The 24,908-nt window shown below is 44.4% G+C and overlaps 1 protein-coding gene across 26 annotated transcripts in view; it reads right to left on the bottom strand.

Annotated features, from left to right (window-relative positions):
* Nucleotides 1-24,908, bottom strand: part of ptk2aa (protein tyrosine kinase 2aa) — a 207,162-nt gene that overhangs the window by 57,557 nt on the left and 124,697 nt on the right. For all 26 annotated transcript variants that reach the window (XM_029734910.1, XM_029734917.1, XM_029734908.1 and 23 more), the window contains 4 exons: nt 17,192-17,358; nt 6,372-6,459; nt 3,557-3,636; nt 3,388-3,450 (listed from right to left, as the gene is read on the bottom strand). In XM_029734910.1, coding sequence (XP_029590770.1) covers nt 3,388-3,450; nt 3,557-3,636; nt 6,372-6,459; nt 17,192-17,358 — 398 coding nt within the window. The remainder of the gene's footprint in view (nt 1-3,387; nt 3,451-3,556; nt 3,637-6,371; nt 6,460-17,191; nt 17,359-24,908) is intronic.

Raw genomic sequence — 24,908 nt, 5'->3', positions numbered from 1 at the left:
GCAGTAGGCTACTAGCAGTAGGTTACTAGCAGTAGGTTACTAGCAGTAGGCTACTAGCAGTAGGTTACTAGCAGTAGACTACTAGCAGTAGGTTACTAGCAGTAGGTTACTAGCAGTAGACAACTAGCAGTAGGCTACTAGCAGTAGGCTACTAGCAGTAGGTTACTAGCAGTAGGTTACTAGCAGTAGGTTACTAGCAGTAGGTTACTAGCAGTAGACAACTAGCAGTCGGTTACTAGCAGTAGGCTACTAGCAGTAGGTTACTAGCAGTAGACAACTAGCAGTCGGTTACTAGCAGTAGGTTACTAGCAGTAGGCTACTAGCAGTAGGTTACTAGCAGTAGGCTACTAGCAGTAGGTTACTAGCAGTAGGTTACTAGCAGTAGGCTACTAGCAGTAGGCTACTAGCAGTAGGTTACTAGCAGTAGGTTACTAGCAGTAGGTTACTAGCAGTAGGCTACTAGCAGTAGGCTACTAGCAGTAGGTTACTAGCAGTAGGTTACTAGCAGTAGGCTACTAGCAGTAGGTTACTAGCAGTAGGTTACTAGCAGTAGGTTACTAGCAGTAGGCTACTAGCAGTAGGTTACTAGCAGTAGGCTACTAGCAGTAGGTTACTAGCAGTAGGTTACTAGCAGTAGGTTACTAGCAGTAGGCTACTAGCAGTAGGTTACTAGCAGTAGGCTACTAGCAGTAGGTTACTAGCAGTCGGTTACTAGCAGTAGGCTACTAGCAGTAGGTTACTAGCAGTCGGTTACTAGCAGTCGGTTACTAGCAGTAGGCAACTAGCAGTAGGCTACAGAACAGTCAAATGAACACATTTGTGTGGTCTCTCCCTTGTTTCATATCATGCTTAATAAAACCTGGTTGCATATCACAATAACCTCGTTCCAAAAACCTACCCATAAGGATGATATTAGTGGCATTACATCTGAAGCATACAGAAACATCTTGTGATTTAGTAGCCTACTATGAGAGAACATTTGGTCATCAACATGGAGGGAGAGCAGCAGAGCTAATATTTCTTCCACAGTTACTCAGTAACGGTTTGCACTAGTGCTGGGAATTGGCAGGGTCCTCATGATACAATATCACAATATTTAGAGTAGGTGCCAATATGATATGTATTGTGATACTCACGATTCTATATCTATTGCCATTCGATACTGCGATTGTATTGCAATTCAATGTTTCAAACATATTGCTCACCATATACTGTATGTCTGCTGCAGAAGGACAAGAGAGTCCGGATCAGTCATGAAATAAAAGTGTTGAAAACAAATTGGCTCACTATTAAAAAAGAAGATTGAGAACAAGCTATGAAGGAAAAATACTGCGGTTTTGGTGGAGGTACAGCCAACTAGCACAAAAATAATATAGCAATATTATAAAAATGTTTTTTTTTTTTTGTAAATTATTTCAAAAATATATATATATATATATATATATATATATATATATATATATATATTGCGATATCATCAAAAATAATATCCTGATATGAGACTATTAATTTTTTCCCTTATCATTAGTTTGCACAGCAACCCAACAGTAACAGTTTTAACCTATGCATCAATGATAAACAGACCATTGCATCGTTATGTATCCACATCCAATATGGAGGATCCAATACGCCTTGGGCTGCGTGGTAAAGTTTTCCCTAGGTACAGATCTAGGATCAGCTTCCTCTCCCCCAACCCTAACCTATACCATTAGTGGGGGAAATGCTGAACTTATCCAAGACCAGCGTGTAGGGGAAACTTTACCCTACACCACGGCTTGTGAAAGGCTGATCAACCTCCGGTTAGTAACGTTTCTAAACAAGCATGTAGTGTCCTGCCTTACAGCCTGCTGCAGACCCGGTCGAATTACTCAACCCCTTAACTCAGCATATCCTTGGAGCCAGCAGAGGAGGACATTGTCTGCGTCCCAAATGGCACCCTATATAGTGCACAGGGTTTGACCAGGGCCCAACAGGGCTATATAGTGCACTACGTAAGGAACAGGGTGCCATTTTGGATGAAGCCATCCATTTTCCCTGCAGAAGAAAGGGGTGAGATTCTCCCCTGGGAATGGAGGCAGAACACGGACGTTCCCGGACAGCAGGGAGAATTAGACCAGCCAGCCGGATCGTGTTGTGGACTGGCTAACAAGAACGGAATGACGCTTGGAATACCAATGGGCTCAGAATACCAATGTGCTGGTAGTTTATCCCCCCAAAAATGTCAAATGAAAATTGTATTATCACCATCTGAAATAGTATTTTCTCATTGAAAGCATTATAACTGAAAAACCCCAAAAGACTAAAATTGTCAATCTTAAAAGCACGTCTCGGCAGAAATATATATATATATATATATATATTTTTTTTTTTTTAATGGGCGTGGCAGCAACGATTTAGCAGCGGCGGGCATGAATATAGGGGAAATACTGGGCTGGAATACCAAAGTACAGGACCCAACCCTCTGGGTTAGAGAAGGTATGTTGATGGTAAACAGGAGAGAAATACCAAAGTACAGGACCCAACCCTCTGGGTTAGAGAAGGTATGTTGATGGTAAACAGGAGAGAAATACCAAAGTACAGGACCCAACCCTCTGGGTTAGAGAAGGTATGTTGATGGTAAACAGGAGAGAAATACCAAAGTACAGGACCCAACCCTCTGGGTTAGAGAAGGTATGTTGATGGTAAACAGGAGAGAAATACCAAAGTACAGGACCCAACCCTCTGGGTTAGAGAAGGTATGTTGATGGTAAACAGGAGAGAAATACCAAAGGGATCACTGGTAATTTAGTTACAGTGTGAGGACTCTCTCTTCCTCTCCCCTCTTCATCCATCAGGCGAAATATGTATGAAAAGCAAACTCTGCATTTCAATCAATACGGAGAGACAAGAGAGAGTGATCGTTAGTAATTAGAGGGCCTCTTTAGAGAGTGTGGAGGCCTGAGCATATGAGAAAATGACTAATTGGACGCATCGTTAACGTGAACCCCTGACCTTTATCAAATAGCGCACCTCGGAAAAGCGTGTTCGACGGCAGACCTGAGACTCTGCAGGGGGTTTTCACCATGTACGGTCACGGCACCGTTTATCACGTGATCTTTATGAAGATGGTTCACATATAACCCATTAACACACGAGGTTAACCTACACTAGGTTAACCTATGTGATCATAGTCCATTTCAAGATGATTCTGTGTATTGAGGTTATGGGATATTTTAGCTATCATAAATAAATGCATTTTATCACCTTAACAGGAATTCCTCTTACACATTGAGTTTCTTGGTAAAAGATCAACAAAGACGTACAATATTGACTGAATAGTTGATTCTTCCATTGAGCAGTAGAAACCCAAGCTATTACCATACGAGAATCAAGCCAAAGGGGACTTACTCTAATAGTTCATAGTTTGATTTCTTGTCCAGGGCATTTCCCCGCATCTCCCGGAAGAATCTCCTGTAAAGGAAACATGTCTTGGTTAGTGTGAAATACAACAAGGCAGCTAGCTACCGTTCATGAAAGAGAATAGAACATTTGACCACTCTTGGATACCTGAACTGACCTGATTTCAAGGCATCCCAACTTAAGTGCAATGTCTTGCTCGACCTGGTCGGCTATCTCTACCATGTAGTCATTTTTCACCTGTAAGACAGACCAAAATACATGTTTTAGAATGGGAGCATGGAGGCCTTACACAGAGCAACAGATGTCAAACAAACATGAACTGACTTTCAGACTGAGGGGTAGAACACAGGGGACCTTACTGATATACAGCCCTTTTACAAACACTGACCCCCACTCTCCCGCGCGAGCGAGAGACACAGAGAGAGAGACAGAGAGAAAGAGAAAGACAGAGAGACAGAGAGAGAGAAACACAGAGAGAGAGACACAGAGAGAGAGACAGAGAGAAAGACACAGAGACAGAGAGACACAGAGAGAGAGACACACAGAGAGAGAGACAGAGAGAAGGAGAAAAACACAGTGAGACAGAGAGAGAGAGAGACAGAGAGAGAGAAAGACAGAGAGACAGAGAGAGACACAGACACACAGAGAGAGACACAGACACACAGAGAGAGACACACAGAGAGAGACACACAGAGAGAGACACACAGAGAGAGACACACAGAGAGAGACACGGGGAGAGAGACACGGGGAGAGAGACACGGGGAGAGAGACACGGGGAGAGAGACACAGAGAGAGAGACACGGGGAGAGAGACACAGAGTGACAGAGAAAGACAGAAAGAGAGAGAGAGAAAGACAGAGAGACAGAGAGAAACACAGAGAGACATAGAGAAAGAGAAAGACACAGAGACAGAGAGACACAGAGAGAGAGACACACAGAGAGAGAGACAGAGAGAAGGAGAAAGACACAGAGAGACAGAGAGAGAGAGAGACAGAGAGAGAGAGAGAGAGAGAGAGAGAGACAGAGAGAGAGAGAGAGAGAGAGACAGAGACACACAGAGAGAGAGAGACAGACAGAGACACACAGAGAGAGAGACAGACACACAGAGAGAGAGACAGACACACAGAGAGAGAGACACAGACACACAGAGAGAGAGAGACAGACACACAGAGAGAGAGAGACAGACACACAGAGAGAGAGAGACAGACACACAGAGAGAGAGAGACACAGAGAGAGAGACACAGAGAGAGACACGGGGAGAGAGAGAGAGAGAGAAAGAGAAAGAGAAAGAAAGACAGAGAGACAGAGAGAAAGACAGAAAGAGAGAGAGAAAGACAGAAAGACAGAAAGAGAGACATTAAATCCCCCATACAAACAGCCCATAGTAAGTGGGTGGTGGGCTTGGTTGATAATCCCTGGGTGGTTGATAAAGCCTGGGTGGTTGATAAAGCCTGGGAGGTTGATAAACCCTGGGTGGTTGATAAAGCCTGGGTGGTTGATAAACCCTGGGTGGTTGATAAACCCTGGGTGGTTGATAAACCCTGGGTGGTTGATAAAGCCTGGGTGGTTGATAAACCCTGGGTGGTTGATAAACCCTGGGTGGTTGATAATCCCTGGGTGGTTGATAATCCCTGGGTGGTTGATAAAGCCTGGGTGGTTGATAAAGCCTGGGTGGTTGATAATCCCTGGGTGGTTGATAAACCCTGGGTGGTTGATAAAGCCTGGGTGGTTGATAAACCCTGGGTGGTTGATAAAGCCTGGGTGGTTGATGGGTGGTTGATAATCCCTGGGTGGTTGATAAAGCCTGGGTGGTTGATAAACCCTGGGGGGTTGATAAAGCCTGGGGGATTGATAAAGCCTGGGGGGTTGATAAACCCTGGGGGGTTGATAATCCCTGGGTGGTTGATAATCCCTGGGTGGGTGCACCTGCAGTGACAGCAACACAACACTGGCAGACGGACACATGAGTGTGTGCTTCTGAGTGACAACTAAGGGAGCTAGACTTGTTTCATGGGCTATTATGTCCTCTTCGAATATCCTGTTTTGTCATGTTGAGTGGCGGTCCTTTGTATTCTAACACCCATAGAGACATTGAGTCTGCCATTTTAGATCATAGGCATTGAAAACAAAACCTGGTTCATGAAAGTGTTGTTCTATACCAGACACAATTCGGAACACAAGCACACTTCACTTCATGAATACCCCTTCAAACAGGGACATTTGTACCTTCCATCAATTTTCCCCTCAGCGAAAATATGAGCGTAAAAGTGACACAAGATGAGCCCAAATGTGTTGCCCTGCTGTCAAGACGGCCTCTTTTCTCCCCCGTCAGGATCGGAGAGAGGGAGCGTCTCTTCCCCAGACCACCAGACAGAGCCCTCCTGAGACCCACTGACCTCTCTGCATCTACAGCCTTGCGGACAGCTACACACCGTGTGTTACGCCCTAATACCTCCACATATTTCACCCATACACTCACACACAGTAACACCTTGGGTCCCTCACACACACACACACAGTAACACCTTGGGTCCCTCACACACACTCACACACAGTAACACCTTGGGTCCCTCACACACACTCACACACAGTAACACCTTGGGTCCCTCACACACACTCACACTCACAGTAACACCTTGGGTCCCTCACACACACACACACACTCACAGTAACACCTTGGGTCCCTCAGACCCACAAACACGCACACATATGTATGTGCAGGCACGCATGCTTGCACACACACACACCTGTCAGAAGTGCCATATTCCTCCGCCTCCGGTTACAGTGTTGTTGAATAAATAGGCCTAGCTAAGTATGTTTAGAAAATGAGTCTCCCCTGGTCAATGGCCTGTAACAAACCAGGCTGTCTCTGTTACTCAACTCCCATGGATGATGTGTTGGTGTGTGTGTGCATGCAGGCATTTACTTCTATGTGTGTGTGTGTGTGTGTGTGTGTGTGTGTGTGTGTGTCACCTGCTGGTAGAAGTAGTTGAGTGTGGGTTTATCTTCACTGAAGTGGTGCAGGAATCCTTTTGGAAGGTAGCGAATACGCAGTTCATACCTGGAGAGCAGAGCAACATGTCACTGTTTAGATAAAACACAGAAGGGAATAGGGATTTAGGTGTTTTTATAGTCACAGAGATTGAATACTGTTTACAGTTCAGCTACAACACAGCGCAAAACACTGCCTAGTGACACAGGGGGAAAATAGTTAATATGCCCCTGCTTAGAACACAGACGCTTAGGTAATAGGGGTGTTGTGGTCCAATTGTGTTTTTACACTCAGGTCACAGAGCTAGCATACAGCACAATCCACATAAACAAAAGGAACAGGTATATTGTACCCCAATAATGTTTTACAATTCAGGAACTAGCATACAGTATATACACTGAGTGTACAAAACATTAAGAACACCTTCCTAATATTGTGATGCACCCCCTTTTGCCCTCAGAACAGCCTCAATACTTGGGGCATGGACTCTACAAGGTGTCAAAAGTATTCCACAGGGATGCTGGCCCATGTTGGCTCCAATGCTTCCCACAGTTGTGTCAAGTTGGCTGGACGTCCTTTGGGTGGTGGACCATTCTTGATACACAAGGGAAACTGTTTAGCGTGAGAAACCCAGCAGCGTTACAGTTCTTGACACAAACTGGTGTGCCTGGCACCTACTACTATCATACTCCATTCATAGGCAATTCAATATTTTGTATTACCCATTCACCCTCTGAATGACACACAATCCATGTCTCAAATCCTTTAACCTGTCTCCTCACCTTCAGCTCTCATGCAAACACTTCCTAGTGACTCAGTGACACACACATGGTGGGAAGAGGTTATTTGATCTGAAATAGGAATACTGAGGGGTGCACAGTTTGTGTGTGTGTGTGTGTGTGTGTTAGAGTTGGGCTCTACCCAGATTTTCATGACCTCATACTGTCCTCTCACACTGGGACTTAGTACAAAAGGGAGAAAAAAGAAAAAGCACATTGGACGCCCATTACCAGAATGCTAACAAAATTACCACAAGTAATAGCGAATTTCTATTGGAGGCTGCTTGCTAAATATGCTAACGAGCGCAAACGAAAATAAACAAATTGCAAAGATAGGCAATCCAGTTCATAAAGTTATACATACATAGCTAGGAGATACCAACTGTCATTTTTGGTGAGTTTCCAGCAAATGTGAATGAGAGATATTGTGCAAATGAACAAAGTTTTGACGCATGCTTCTCTGAAGGAAGAACAGTACACTGTCTGTGTGGCGTCTGGGAGCCTGCCTGCTCTGCTCGGAGAAGATAGGGGAGGAGCAGACAGGCCTAGAACAGAGAGGCGAAAAAAACACAAGTGGCAGCTGTACAGATTACTCATCCAAATGGCTTTGACTTCTCTAACACTGCAGAAAGCTAACACAATATGATGCCCTGTGACCTTATTAACTCAGCTACTGACTTAGATAACTAGCAAGTTAAACTTAGGGGACGCCTTAATGCAGAATTCTTCGTGTTTTCACACAGTAAAAAAATGTAAACCGCGTTTTGTAAAAACAGATTCGTACAATAAAATGCTTCTTATTGTAATTTCTGGTCAGCATCAAACTAATGTTGTCCACTGGGATGAGAATTCCCAAAACAAGCATTCTACCAGCAGACCGCACTCTGACTGATGTGGACCTCCTTTTCTCTGGTACTGTTCTGGTGTAGCCAGCTTACTTTTCTCTGGAAAATGCCAGATTAACTTGAAGCAAAACATTAGGAAACATAGCTGGTTACATTCGTTCTATGATAAACATTAGAAATATGATGGCTATACATTGTTTTTTGCAACAACAAAAAAGTCCTTAAGTTTTCATTGTAAGCTCACTGTGTGGCTGCCAGCCAAATAGCGTTGCACTTCTGTTGTGATCTGATGAAAATGAAGCTATTTTCTGCCGAACGTGTTGCACTAATGTATCACTCTATTGATGAAGAAAAAAAACAGTTACTTTCAATATAAAACGCGACCCCTGTCAATAAACATCTGGACTCACCTGCTCCCGCTTTCTCCAGTTGTGCTATTTACAAACAAAGAGTTGCTCAACTGGGGAACTCCGGTAAGCTTCATCATTTAAAATGTGACAGGTGAAATGAACAACATGTTCTGCTTTATTTCCTAACGTATTGCACAAGTTGAATGCAGCTATTAACAAATATTAAAATCAATTGAAAAATGTACAAAGAATATATTGTTTCAACGGTACTGAAAAACCATCCCGTGGCTATTTCCGAATACACCGGTATATAGTATATACGGTATACCGCCCAAGCCTAGTGTGTGTGATCTGAAACGCCACTAGGAGATGAAAGACCTACAGTGCAGCTACTCAAGGGCAGACAGCACGATGAAAGGAAAAGCAACAGAATGCAAAGAGAATAGAAGACGACTCCACTAGTTGCCTTCACTGAGAATTACAGACAAGAGCAGGCATCCTAATGACATCTCTCTCTCTAGCTCTGTTTTCTTGAGTCTCCTTCCTATGAGACGGCCTGATCAAAGCCGTGAGCTCTTCTCTGCTGTGTTCAGCCGGCTGTGATATAACAACTCTGCCTGATCCCAGACCTGCCTGGCACGGTGCCACACCATAACTCTTCCCCCTTCCAAATGATCCCAGACCTGCCTGGCACGGTGCCACAACATAACTCTTCCCCCTTCCAAATGATCCCAGACCTGCCAGGCACGGTGCCACACCATAACTCTTCCCCCTTCCAAATGATCCCAGACCTGCCAGGCACGGTGCCACACCATAACTCTTCCCCCTTACAAATGATCCCAGACCTGCCTGGCACGGTGCCACAGCATAACTCTTCCCCCTTCCAAATGATCCCAGACCTGCCTGGCACGGTGCCACACCATAACTCTTCCCCCTTCCAAATGATCCCAGACCTGCCTGGCACAGTGCCACACCATAACTCTTCCCTCTGCCTCTCTCTCTCTCTCGCTCTTTCTCTCTCTCTCTCGGATGGTTCCACCATCCCCCGCTGCCACCACCACCACCTGCCAATCCCCCCAGCGGCAGTGAGCCGGGAGAATCACTTAGCGTCTGCAAATTGGCCGATAGACGCCCATCACCTTGTTCTATCAGAATAGACATACCCCCTGACAGAACTGATGATGGCTCGCCTCTCTAACCGCTAGGCCACCTGCCATACACACACTCACACTTATATTAGGAGTCTTGACAGCCTGGCTCAGGACAGAGAGGGAGATAAATGAAAAGTTAAATCAAATGGCTGAAACAGAGGGAAAATATCCATATATAAGCCTTGTAATAATCAGTTAGCAGCATGTTCAATCTGAGCTGTTGCATAAACACAACTTCATCTTGTTTTATAAAGGTCACTATGGATGGAACCCTGAAAAAGGTAACAAATGCAATCTGAGTAGTGTTCAGTAGGTCACATTATAGTAAAACATTTTGCAACAGAACATCAGAATTCTTATTGGCTAAGTTCAGGTTGTACCTCTCCTGTTCCAAATTGTTTTGTGCCAACTGAACAAGACCCAGGCCCTTCTTTCAGGTTTAATTTCCTAATAGGTTCAGATTGTTCCAGGCCTTTATTCTGTCTGTATCCATGGGTCTTGTCCTTGCAGCTCAAGCCAGGGTCTGCTCCCAAATGGCAACCTATTCCCTATGAGCCCTGGTCAAAAGTAGTGCACTGTGTAGGGAATAGGGTGCCATTTGGGACACAACCCTGATTAGATGGAGGCTGGTGATGAGGTAGTGGACCTAAACTGATTGAATCAAAGCAGCACTGACAGGCTTCATGTGCACCGTATTGTATTGACAGAATGTTCTCCTCAGCTGCTTATAGCAGTCATCTGGGACATTGACAAATGACATTAGGGTCTTCAGTAGGTCAATTTATGAGATCCGCTCTACTCCCCTTCCCCTGAGAGGCAATTATCAATGTGACAACACACACACACACAAAGTTAACAGAAACCCCTATTACTTCAGCATGACAACACCTTCAGACAACTCAACAACAGGCCTGTCATTCACATCCACAACAGGCCTGTCATTCACATCCACAACAGGCCTGTCATTCACACAGCTGGAGGAAGAGAAAGAAAGACCGCATTGGGTTAACTACATGCTAAGTCTGACGATGACATGATTGACCTGACGTGCCACGATAGCTTCCTGGACGAACACGCACAAACACGCACAACCACACGTCAAACATCAAACGCATACACACTAGGGCTGTGGACGGCAGGTAGCCTAGTGGTTAACAGCGTTAGACCAGTAACCGAAAGGTCACTGGTTCAAATCAACGAGCCAACTAAGTGAAAAATGTGACTATGTGCCCTTGAGCAAGGCGCTAAATTTGAATTGCTCCTGTAAGTCGATCTAGATAAGCTGGAGCATCTGCTAAATCACTCAAATGTAAAGATACCAGTATCACAATATTTTTTGCTTCATACTCAGCGATTTGGATTTGCCAATTTAGCACCATTCCCATTGGATTAGATTAGGTTCCAATAATATGTGGGCCCATTTCCTGTTATGTCTCTTGGTCAATCACATATGTTGTTGTAAGAGGGTGTTTTGAGGGTCACAGCTTTCCTTTAACATGCTGCAAGAGACAGACTCTCTTCAGAAACAATGGTCTCCTCAGTAGGGCCAGGACTATACCAGTATCACAATATTTTTTCCATGGCTAAAATGAAAACAAGAAGCAGATCTCACTATTTGGTCCTTTTAAAAACCTGCTGTATGTAAAATAGTGTTCTATAGCTTGGAAAATAAATACATGTCACTCAGGATGACAACATAATGATGTTTGTTTCCAACATTAGAGCTGTTTTCCTAAAGAAGTTAAATCCACTTCATGTTTTGTTTCCTTGCCACAATACTAACGAGTATCATGAAACTGGTATCGTTCCGCCCTAATACATACGCAGGCTCACACACACACACACACACACACACACACACACACACACACACACACACACACACACACACACACACACACACACACACACACACACACACAAACAGACACACACAAACAGAGCCCTCTGGGTTTGCTTTTCCCTATTTGAAGAATGTGTGTCACTGATGGATTACAGACAGACACAGACAGACAGTGTTTCAGCATCCCTCACTCCCAGGACAGGAACATTCAGATTATTACACCAGGCCTGCGGGTATACTGTAGTGTATGTGGAGTTCAACACTGTTCTGGACTGTGTGTGGAGTTCAACACTGTTCTGGACTGTGTGTGGAGTTCAACACTGTTCTGGCCTGTGTGTGGAGTTCAACACTGTTCTGGCCTGTGTGTGGAGTTCAACACTGTTCTGGACTGTGTGTGGAGTTCAACACTGTTCTGGACTGTGTGTGGAGTTCAACACTGTTCTGGACTGTGTGTGGAGTTCAACACTGTTCTGGCCTGTGTGTGGAGTTCAACACTGTTCTGGCCTGTGTGTGGAGTTCAACACTGTTCTGGACTGTGTGTGGAGTTCAACACTGTTCTGGACTGTGTGTGGAGTTCAACACTGTTCTGGACTGTGTGTGGAGTTCAACACTGTTCTGGACTGTGTGTGGAGTTCAACACTGTTCTGGACTGTGTGTGGAGTTCAACACTGTTCTGGACTGTGTGTGGAGTTCAACACTGTTCTGGACTGTGTGTGGAGTTCAACACTGTTCTGGACTGTGTGTGGAGTTCAACACTGTTCTGGACTGTGTGTGGAGTTCAACACTGTTCTGGCCTGTGTGTGGAGTTCAACACTGTTCTGGACTGTGTGTGGAGTTCAACACTGTTCTGGACTGTGTGTGGAGTTCAACACTGTTCTGGCCTGTGTGTGGAGTTCAACACTGTTCTGGACTGTGTGTGGAGTTCAACACTGTTCTGGCCTGTGTGTGGAGTTCAACACTGTTCTGGACTGTGTGTGGAGTTCAACACTGTTCTGGCCTGTGTGTGGAGTTCAACACTGTTCTGGCCTGTGTGTGGAGTTCAACACTGTTCTGGACTGTGTGTGGAGTTCAACACTGTTCTGGCCTGTGTGTGGAGTTCAACACTGTTCTGGACTGTGTGTGGAGTTCAACACTGTTCTGGCCTGTGTGTGGAGTTCAACACTGTTCTGGACTGTGTGTGGAGTTCAACACTGTTCTGGACTGTGTGTGGAGTTCAACACTGTTCTGGCCTGTGTGTGGAGTTCAACACTGTTCTGGACTGTGTGTGGAGTTCAACACTGTTCTGAACTGTGTGTGGAGTTCAACACTGTTCTGGCCTGTGTGTGGAGTTCAACACTGTGCTGGGCTGTGTGTGAAGTTGGACACTGTTCTGTGCTGGGCTGTGTGTGAAGTTGGACACTGTTCTGTGCTGGGCTGTGTGTGAAGTCGGACACTGTTCTGAGTGTGAAGTTTGTCACGGCCCTGAATTTGTCTGAACCGTCTGTGCTTCTCCTTCCAATAGGGCGCTTCACCTTTAATTCCCAATTAAATAGCCAGCTGCGCAAAAGGGGGTTGTGATGGAGGTGCGAATGAGGATGTGTTCAACCCTCAGTTCTAAAACATCTTTCCTCCGTTTGTTTTGTTTAAAAGTGTGCTTTGTAGCCTTGTCTCAAGTTTAAACAGGATCGGATCCACTCATTTCTTCCTTTGGACTACAGAAGTGGTCTCCTCTGTTTCGTCGTGCCCTTCCCCCCGTGGAGATCTGTTGGCGGACTGAATTGTCTGACTGTCTGACTGACTACACCTGTTTTGCATACGGTATTTCATTTGTTTGAGTGTGATTTATACCGTGCTGATTTGTGGTCAGTTGTAGTTGAAGACGTATTGAGATTTGATACTCTTTCTGGTTGTGTGGTAAAAGAGTTTGATATTGTGATTGTATGATTGAGACTGGGTTTACGCTACACTTTATAAACGGACAAACATTGCGTGACTGAGGTCACTGGACTTCCCTGAACTCCTTTACCGGGCTGGGCTCTTTTAGGCTCGAGGTACGGGACTTTTCTGGAGGAACCAGAGCTCATTGTTTCTTATATTATTGTGTGTGTGATCATTTATGTTGGTAATACAACCCATGGAGAAGAACAGTTGTTTTGAAGTTATTTCCAATGTTTTAAGGGTTTATGAAAAGTGTATGTCCATACTGACTTCTACATGAGTCCTTTGTATTGGTGTAGACTTGACGGACCAGACAGGACTCATTCCCTCTGTCACGACTTCCGCCGAAGTCGGCTCCTCTCCTTGTTCGGGCGGCATTCGGTGGTCGACGTCACCGGCTTTCTAGCCATCGCTGCTCCATTTGTTCATTGTTCAATTGGTTTTGTCTTGTTCCCTGCACACCTGGTTTACATTCCCTAATCACACTGCATGTATTGATTCCTCTGTCCCCCCCATGTCTTTGTGTGAAAGTGTTTTTGTTACGTGTTTCGTGTTACGCGCCAGGCTGGTTGTTCCCCTGTATTCTGAGGTATTTCACAAAGGATATTTAATTGTTTAACATTTGCTTATTTTTGTGACTGTTTCTCGCCTTGCACTTTTTACCTTTGGCTGGAGGTTTTGACGCAGTGGCGTCTGTCTGTTTTATTGCCTCTGCCTTAATAAAGTGTGCACCTGTTCACAACTCTCTGCTCTCCTGCACCTGACTCCTCCACCAGTAGCGCACAACCTTGACACCCTCACAAACAAGGAGAAATCAATATTTTCTCTGGTAGGCACAACCTACCTGTCACCCCTACAAACAATAACCTCGAGTCAAAACCGTTACAAGTTGGACACTGTTCTGTGCTGGGCTGTGTGTGGACCTGAACACTGCAGTGCCAGCAGCAGAGTGAGTGATATTTAGATTTCCACTCCAAGTAGGTTCAACAAACCCTTGAGCCATTTCTATGCTGCAAGAGAATTTGAAGAAGCGTACACACACACACTGTGAACTCATCAGTATGCTTACTGCAGAATACTGAAACAATCTCTCCCACCCTGAGTTATATCACGAGAGAGAGCAAGAGAGAGAGCGAGAGCGAGAGAGAGACTGAAGGACACTTTAAAGAGTGTACAGTCATGGCCAAAAGTTTTGAGAATGACACAAATATTAATTTCCACAAAGTTTGCTGCTTCAGTGTCTTTAGATATTTTTGTCAGATGTTACTATGGAATATTGAAGTATAATTACAAGCATTTCATAAGTGTCAAAGGCTTTTATTGACAATTACATGAAGTTGATGAAAAGAGTCAATATTTGCAGTGTTGACCCTTCTTTATCAAGACCTCTGCAATCTGCCCTGGCATGCTGTCAATTCACTTCTGGGCCACATCCTGACTGATGGCAGCCCCTTCTTGCATAATCAATGCTTGGAGTTTGTCAGAATTTGTGGGTTTTTGTTTGTCCACCCGCCTCTTGAGGATTGACCACAAACTTCTCAATGGGATTAAGGTCTGGGGAGTTTCCTGGCCATGGACCAAAAATATCGATGTTTTGTTCCCCGAGCCACTTAGTTATCCCCTCTGCCTTATGGCAAGGTGCTCCATCATGCTGGAAAAGGCATTGTTAGTCACCAAACTGTTCCTGGATGGTTGGGAGAAGTTGCTCTCGGAGGATGTGTTGGTACCATTCTTTATTCATGGCTGTGTTCTTAGGCAAAATTGTGAGTGAGCCCACTCCCTTGGCTGAGAAGCAACCCCACACATGAATTGTCTCAGGATGCTTTACTGTTGGCATGACACAGGACTGATGGTAGCACTCACCTTGTCTTCTCCGGACAAGCTTTTTTCCCGATGCCCCAAACAATCGGAAAGGGGATTCATCAGAGAAAATAACTTTACCCCAGTCCTCAGCAGTTCAATCCCTGTACCTTTTGCAGAATATCAGTCTGTCCCTGATGTTTTTCCTGGAGAGAAGTGGCTTCTTTGCAGCCCTTCTTGACACCGGGTCATCCTCCAAAAGTCTTCACCTCACTGTGTGTGCAGATGCACTCACACCTGCCTGCTGCCATTCCTGAGCAAGCTCTGTACTGGTGGTGCCCCGATCGCGCAGCTGAATCAACTTTAGGAGACGGTCCTGGCGCTTGCTGGACTTTCTTGGGCGCCCTGAAGCCTTCGTCACAACAATTGAACCGCTCTCCTTGAAGTTCTTGATAATCCGATAAATGGTTGATTTTGGTGCAATCTTACTGGCAGCAATATCCTTGCCTGTGAAGCCCTTTTTGTGCAAAGCAATGATGACGGCACGTGTTTCCTTGCAGGTATCCATGGTTGACAGAGGAAGAACAAGGATTCCAAGCACCACCCTCCTTTAGAAGCTTCCAGTGTGTTATTCGACTCAATCAGTATGACAGAGTGATCTCCTGCCTTATCCTCGTCAACACTCACACCTGTGTTAACGAGAGAATCACTGACATGATGTCAACTGGTCCTTTTGTGGCAGGGCTGAAATGCAGTGGAAATGTTTTTGGGGGATTCAGTTCATTTGCATGGCAAAAAGGGACTTTGCAATTAATTGCAATTCATCTGATCACTCTTCATAACATTCTGGAGTATATGCAAATTGCCATCATACAAACTGAGGTAGCAGACTGTGAAAATTAATATTTGAGTCATTCTCAAAACTTTTGGTCACAAAACTTTTGGCCAAAGACTGTACAGGTCTATGAGATGTGAAATCACATCATGATAGAACACAACAGTGTATCCCAGGCAGTAGCAGTGCTCCAGTCAGAATGAGAGAGGAAAGCCAGACAGTCCTTAGTGAACAGATTTAAGTCATAACAGAACCATGTAGAGAGAGACAGCGAGAACAGTGCACAGCCAGGCTGTCCCAACTGGCACCCTATTCCTTATATAGGCTGTGGTCAACAGTAGTGCACTATGTAGGGGAAAGGGTGCCATTTGGGTAGCACACAGACTCCAGGCTCAAAGATAGCCAGAAAAGACCTTAGCCTTCCACTTAGAATTGATCTACTGAGATTTGCAGAGCAACATTTGACAGAAACTTAGACTGTAAAATGCCTCAAATTATGATCCAAGTCAGGATGGAAACTTAAGACGTTTATAATGTTCAATGAAATGTTTTCTAAAGGGAAAACAGCATACTACAGACAAGCCCTTGAGGCTCTTTAGTGTCCAATTCTGTGTTCAGAACATATTGTATGTGACGGTAACATCTAGGTCACACGAATATGTTAGGCCAGGAGAATGAATGGCTAAGGAACTCTATTGGCCAATCTCTATAGTGTGTTCATCAAACATTCATAGTATCAATGCCTTGCAAAATTCCTCAAAGATCCTCGACTGACTTCTTCCTTACAAAATAAGACACAGCGATGAAGTGTTAACTTATGGGGCAATGTGACTTGCCTCTGTTCTCAGGGACATTCACAGAGTCTTTGTGTGCCTAAAGAAAGGTTGTAGACTATCACAGAATTGTCTGAAGAAAGGCATTAAATGCCATCTGTGTGATACCTAACGCTAGAAGCTAAGGATGTGACTCATCTGGCATAACAGCTTTTAATAGCAATGACCTACTACCGAGTCATTGACAGTTGAGGCATTGAAAAACACACACACAAAAAAAGGTGGGTCTGTGAATCTGTAGATTCCACCCTCTTGTCGGAGAGACACCGACTGCCGTTTTGTCATTGTCTTCAATACACACAGGGGCAGACAGAGACAGTCAGACAAATACACACATCAAGAGAGAGACATATTCTAATCAGACAGATACACGCACACAGGGCAAACACATTGGTGCACTCATACACGTAAGTGTACACGGACGAGCACACACACACAGTCTGCTCACCTCCACTCCTCCTGGGAGCGGTTCTGCTCGTACTTCTCCCTCACGTGGGACACGCCCATATCAGGGTGGAGCCAGTGGACCTGGCCGGACTGGGAGTGGCTGAGCCGCAGGCCGAAGCACGCCACGCATTTCACCTTGTGGATGTCCAAGATCTTCTGGATGATCCCCTGTAGAGGTGGAACACAGGAGAGTTTAGAGACCAGTGACAAGCCACTGTAGGAAAGTTCAAGGCCATGCAGAAGTTATGTAAAGGCAAAGATGTTGAACGTAAAAGGTCCACACAATGCAAGACACATTGGTAAAGAAACTGACTAGAATTTTTACTGGAGACAATACAAAACACAGTAAACAGAAAGTGGAGCCCAGATATAGACTCCTACTGAGAGGTGAAGAGAAGATAGGATCTTCCAACTGTTCTGTCTGTAGGAGCGATGCTATCTTATCGCCATGGCAGCCACCGCTCTGCCTAGTGACAGTAGGTAGCCTGTCTGAGGCGATAAGTAGGGTATATATTGGCGTTGGCTGAGGGGCCAAGGAGGGCACCAAACCATACCCTTATCCCCCCATCTGACCAGCTCCTGTGGAACAATCCAACACTCAAATGGCCACTCAGTCACTCATTCAGGACTTCAAATCAAACTTTATTTGTCACACGCGCCGAATACAACAAGTGTAGACCTTACTGTGAAATGCTTACTTACAAGCCCTTAACCAACAGTGCAGTTCAAGAAGAGTAAAGAAAATATTTACCAGTAGACAAAAATAAAAAGTAACACAATAAGAATAACAATAACGAGGCTATACACAGCGGGCACCAGGAATCGAGTCAGTGTGCGGGGGTACAAGTTAGTTGAGGTAATTTGTAAATGTAGGTGGGGGTGAAGTGACTATCCATAGATAATAAACAGGGGGGGTCAATGTAAATTGTTCAGCAGTCTTATGGCTTGGGGTTAGAAACTGTTAAGGAGCCTTTTAGTCCTAGACTTGGCGCTCCAGTACCGCTTGCCGTGCGGTAGTAGAGAAAACAGTCTATAACTTGGGTGACTGGAGTCTCTGACAATTTTATGGGCTTTCCTCTGACACCGCCTAGTATATAGGTCCTGGATGGCAGGAAGCTTGGCCCCAGTGATGTACTGGACCGTTCGCACTACCCTCTGTAGCGCCTTACGGTCAGATGCCGAGCAGTTGCCATACCAGGCATACCATGTCTCTCTCTGCGATATCCTCTCACTGTCTGTTCAGTTTAACATCAAACTCCCAGACCTCACCCGACCAGATGGACCATTCACGTCTGTCAGCCATGAAGCGGCAACTAGAGTGCCATTATAGACTAGCTTATGACTGTAGACTATGACTGGCCAGACGGACCACTCATGTCTGTTATATTATGTCGTTAGTGCCCACAACACTAGGGCTCCATGTTAAGTCTATGGCTGGCTGGCATGGAGATATTCCGGCCTCGCATGGCTGTGCTGGTGTCATCCGCGGCCGTATGTGTGCATACTATCACACTGCCGATCCGATGTGACATTCCAGCCCAAACACTTAAGAGCCATTGCATATTTATGAAGATTGTATTTATGAGGGAAGAGAGAGAGGCTGGATGGCTGGATCCCCAGGGGGGTAGGTCCAACAATGTGCCCCAGTTACGGCCTGATGGCCAAGTGGCAACACTGTGGAGGATCACTGTCCAAGGAGAGGAGGAGGAGAGGAGGAAGAGAGGAGGAAGAGAGGAGAGGCCAGAGAAGCATAGAGTCCTATTGGGACTGGGAATTCAAAGCCTGTTGGCCAGTGTTGTTTGGTAATGTAGTTTCCAACTTAGGGAGGTCTCTATGCAGCCTTGGGACTGACTTTCTGCTTGTGTAATGGCAAAAGTTTATTTGAGACTGTCCACGGCAAGGACTAAAGGACTGGGCTCTTTAGAAGGTTGAAAAAAAGTTAAAGGAGAATCCATTTTGCATGGTAGTTCCAGTAACAATACACTAGGAACCAGGAGAGGGCTGAGAGAATATATTCTATGTAACAGTACAGCACCTCTACTTTAGGTTTGGAGGTCTGTAGCTACTGAAGTAACAATGGCTTCATGTGAATTGATGTCGGTACCTAGTTATTTTCTCTAACAATGAAGGAAAATCTTCCTGCACAGATGAGATGGACCCTCCTTAAGATTCCAATGGCGAGTAGTGATAAAGAAATACTATATGATCATGTCAACCTGCTCTAACAGAAGATTACTCAGCCAGCTAAGGGCGGCTAAGCTAAAGCCTGTCTCTTATCTCAGTTTCCTAAGGAGCACGCAAATCCTCAACACTCCATTAAAATGATTAAATATGGGCTTTGGTTAGCTTCTTGAACTGGTGGTTGGGGCTCCAGAGTGAAGTTTCTCCTAGGTACAGCTATAGAATCACCAGAGGAAAAATATAATGGCTCAACACAGACAGAAGTATGTGTAATCTCACGAGCCATAATCTAAAAGTTTTGTCTGTCAAGAGAGGCTGAAGTGAGTGGGCCCAAGAAAAGGTAGAGCCCTCTCTGTCCACCCATTATTATATCTCAACACAATCTCTAATGTTTTATAATCCAATACTGGATGCAGAGTTCCCAGGAGGATCGGAGAGAGAGAGTATCTGAGTAATGGGAAAAATGTGTCTGCCCAATTTGAAAGAAAAACTATTTGCATACAAATTAATAATTGCCATTTCAAGTCCATTTTCAAGTAGCAGGCAAATGTCTACTCCGAGTGACACAAACAGAACCATATAGCTGCAGTTCTGCTGGTGATTGATTTGACATTGTTTTGTAGGCCAGGCGGCGGAACTGACGGAATACAAGTGTACTCAACTTCAATGAGGTGGGAAAAATACCACCAGAACCCAGAATGGAGACAGAAGAAATGGGAGAAATACCACCAGAACCCAGAATGGAGACAGAAGAAATGGGATAAATACCACCAGAACCCAGAATGGAGACAGAAGAAATGGGAGAAATACCACCAGAACCCAGAATGGAGACAGAGGAAATGGGAGAAATACCACCAGAACCCAGAATGGAGACAGAAGAAATGGGAGAAATACCACCAGAACCCAGAATGGAGACAGAAGAAATGGGAGAAATACCACCAGAACCCAGAATGGAGACAGAAGAAATGGGAGAAATACCACCAGAACCCAGAATGGAGACAGAGGAAATGGGAGAAATACCACCAGAACCAAGAATGGAGATGGAGGAAATGGGAGAAATACCACCAGAACCCAGAATGGAGACAGAAGAAATGGGAGAAATACCACCAGAACCCAGAATGGAGACAGAAGAAATGGGAGAAATACCACCAGAACCCAGAATGGAGACAGAAGAAATGGGAGAAATACCACCAGAACCCAGAATGGAGACAGAAGAAATGGGAGAAATACCATCAGAACCCAGAATGGAGACAGAAGAAATGGGAGAAAGACCACCAGAACCCAGAATGGAGACAGAAGAAATGGGAGAAATACCACCAGAACCCAGAATGGAGACAGAAGAAATGGGAGAAATACCACCAGAACCCAGAATGGAGACAGAAGAAATGGGAGAAATACCACCAGAACCCAGAATGGAGACAGAGGAAATGGGAGAAATACCACCAGAACCCAGAATGGAGACAGAGGAAATGGGAGAAATACCACCAGAACCCAGAATGGAGACAGAAGAAATGGGAGAAATACCACCAGAACCCAGAATGGAGACAGAGGAAATGGTAGGGCACCATGTCTGCCTTTATGAGAAGCAAAATGCACAATATTACATAGCCTTAACACAAACCCTTTAAAATGTCACATGCCATCTGAATGACTGTTTAGATACTATCTAAAAGCACAGAACATGTATACTCCCAGCAGACCTCGGGGGAAAGTAACTTGGAATGGTAGTCGCTGAAACGTAGGCTAAATATTCCAAGTGATGCTTTTAAGTGTGCTGACAGGTTTGACCTAGAGCTTGAGAGCCAACCTTGAAAAGCATGGTCCTATTCATAAGGAACCAAACAACAGAAAACCAGCTGGCACAGGGAGAGAGACTACCTCGACTTTTTCCGTTGCAAAACCTTTTAAAACCATTGCATGCCCTAATAAATATGACCAACATCTGTCCTGTATAATAACTTAGAGCAGAGTTCCCCTTGGCATTAGGAGGAAACAGATGACGACGATGACGACGAAAAGACCAAGACAAAGAAAAAGAAGACACGGATTATAGAGACAGAATCAGAATGCTTACATGAACAGCTAGGGAGAGCAATCCAAACGGAGCATGACAAATTCCCCATCACACCACATTAGGCTAAACATGATGACAGCCGCATCTATGATGATATGACAGATTATCTAAAAAAAACAAGCTCATTTTACTTCCCTTTTCTAATTTTTAAGATCCAAAAAGAATATATCAAATCTCACTGGCATATAGTCATTTGGATTCTTGCCAACCACAGCATTTCCATGTGTTTGCAATGGAAATAGAAAAGCACAATGGACATGCAAATTAGCCAATTCAAATGAAAACAAACCGTGAACCTCTTATCAAGGTAGACATTGCATACAGTACACCTGGTCTCAGATCATTTCATATTATTATGTACGTAAATCCAAAACACTCCATTTAGTGTGGTATGTTAGATTTGGTATGGTTACATAAGACAGAGAGCCACTTAAAGCAAAAAAATGAAAGGAGGGTGGTTGGTCAGGGTGGATGGATGGGTGCATAATGCAAACGTCTAGCAACCCAAAGGTTGTGAGTTCAAATCACATCACGGACAACTTTAGCATTTTAGCTAATTAGCAACTATTCAACTACTTACTACCTTTTAGCTACTTTGCATCTACTTAGCATGTTAGCTAACCCTAACCTTAACCTTTTTAGCTAACCATTCCTCTAACCCTAATCTTCACCCTTTAACCTAACTCCTAAACTTAAACCTAACCCCTAGCTAACGTTAGCCACCTAGCTAGAATTCGTAAAATCATACGGTTTGCAGATTTGTAACATATTGTACATTTAGCAGATTCGTAACATATAATATAAATTGTAATTCATAATATATCATACGAAATGGGTGATGGACATTCACAAATTAATACATACCATACGAAATGTAACGGATTTACAGAATGACTACCAGGCACTAGGTAGATTCAATTACATGTCATTTTATGATGTTATTATTGATAATATTTGTCCTATATGGATATCTGGAATCCCTATATAGTACACTACTTTTGACCATAGCAGTGCACTATATCCGGGCAGGCAGAGTGCTATTGATGCAGTATGAACAGGATATGTGTGTGTGATGGGATGAGGGGTCCTTGGGGAGCACCACAGGGGATAGGAGCATGATGTTATTCTGGGACTGAACCAGGAAGCGGATGTGGATCCAATACACAACGTACCTCATCCAGCCCTACAAATCAATACAGGCATCTGCTGACTGCACTGAGACCACTCATAGGGCTCTCGTCAAAAGTAGTGCACTATATAGGGAATAGGGTGCCATTTGGGATGCATCCCATGTACCATGTCTCAATGGTTTCCTTTCTCCCGAAAATAGGAGATCTAGGAGTCAGGATGTTATGTGCCAGGAATCAATTCACAGTTTCACACCACTATAACTGAGTGTCTGTGTCAGTGAGGGCAGGGAAAATGTAGCAAAATGTCTTTCTGCAGACCGGTGTTTGCTTAGCCTGGTCTCAGATCAGTTTGTGCTGTTTTGCCAACCCTTATGGTATTTTTTTTAATTTTACCTTTATTTAACTAGGCAAGTCAGTTAAGAACAAATTCTTATTTTCAATGATGGCCTAGGAATAGTGGGTTAACTGCCTTGTTCAGGGGCATAACGACAGATTTGTACCTTGTCAGCTCGGGGATTTGATCTTGCAACTTTTCGGTTACTAGTCCAACGCTCAAACCACTAGTCTACGCTGCTGCTACGAAAGCGTAACATTGACCAGGGACCAACTAGTTGCTTGATAGCCTCTCTCAGTTCATCTACCTGAGGAAAAACAATGCTGGTCCCATAGTGTCATAATTCACACATGCCTTTAAATGTGTCCTATAAGTGCTTTGTGAAGGGTTTTCTGTAATTAGCCAACTTTGAGGCTTCAGGTGCGGCTTATGTGAGACCTAGGCTAGACTAACTGCCGCTGAAGATCACAGAGCTAAGGCACAGCAACATCAGTTAAAGGTGCAATATGCAGAAATCATTCCACCATTTCCTGGTTTAAAACATTCTGATAGTTCGCCTAATTTTAGTTTGTGACAAAATAAGCAATGTATAGTGTAGAGATTCATGGTACCATCCTAACCACTGTGAAATCTCTTTTCAATAACCCAAAATATTGTATTTTCAGCTGTTTGAGTAAGACGCAAAAACAAAACTTAAGAACGAGAAGCATAGAATAGCGCACATAGAACATATGTACCACTTCTTAGACTTGTTTTCAATAAGATTGACAGATCTATAACTCACATTTCTATGTGATTTTGGTCAAGTTGCCCAAAAAGTCACATATTGCAGCTTTAAAAGAGAATCCGCAACATGAACTGATGGAGCCACACAGACCTCTCTCTCAGTGAAGGGAGTTGGAGTGCAGTTAGGCAGTTGAAGGGTAACCACAGAACAATCACACTACGGTATTCCAATTTGAAAAACAATGAGGGATTGTGCTCTGAACTTTCAGTAACATATAGCAATCGACAAAGCAACAACTACACTGCTGAATCACTGCTCTGACGTGCAACACCAATCAATAGTGTCTGTACAGCAGCAGCTATACACTGGGCTCTAACAGCCAAAAGACTGCATCCAGTCAATTACTCATGCTCCTTCAGCGCAGCAGAGAAACAGAGCGACAGTCGATCAGTCTGTGTGTTTGTAGGAGATTCAGGTATACACAGCTAGTCTCTATCAGCTCTTCAGGACTGTATGACAGGTATTTGGAGAAAAAAATCTGTACACTGATTGGCTCTAGCTCTGATGCAGGGTCAGATGCTGTTCCACCCCTCTAATTGTTAAGGTTAGGATTTGGTGTGAGACAATCTGTTCCCAGACCTGTGATTAGTGTCAACTTCTACTTCAACTGTTTGTGTGTGTGTGTGTGTGTGTGTGTGTGTGTGTGTGTGTGTGTGTGTGTGTGTTGTCACAATACCAGAATTTTGACTTCGATACTGATACCAGGTTTAGTATCCCAATACTCAATACCAAAATGATACCACAAAAACAGAGAAGGGTTACTAGCCAAAGTGTCACAGGATCCAACGAAAGGGGCGCCCCTCCTCGGTCGGGCGGCGCTCGGCGGTCGTCGTCGCCGGCCTATTAGCTGCCACCGATCGTTGTTTCAGTGTCGTTTAGTTTTGTCTGTCTGTTCCGCACCTGTTTTGTGTATGTCATTAGTGGGGACATATTTAATGTGTGTTTTCAGTTGGGATTTTGTGCGGGATTGTTTATTGTCCACTCAGGACGGTGGGCCGTGTGAATATAGTTACTTCGCTGGTTGTATTTTGGATGCTTTTGTATTTTTTGTATTTTGTGCTGGCTGACGTCTTATTTCTCTCTCCGGACCGTTTTGCCCTGTGTTTTGGGTTGGTCATTATTATTACGCGCCCTTCTGTTTTGGCGTGACCGTTTTGTGCCGGAGAAAATAAAGACCATATACTTTACCTCTGCTCTCTGCGCCTGACTCCA

Source organism: Salmo trutta, chromosome 36 (genome assembly GCF_901001165.1).
Source record: "Salmo trutta chromosome 36, fSalTru1.1, whole genome shotgun sequence".
Taxonomy (NCBI): domain Eukaryota; kingdom Metazoa; phylum Chordata; class Actinopteri; order Salmoniformes; family Salmonidae; genus Salmo; species Salmo trutta.
This window is presented reverse-complemented; position numbering and strand designations above follow the sequence as displayed.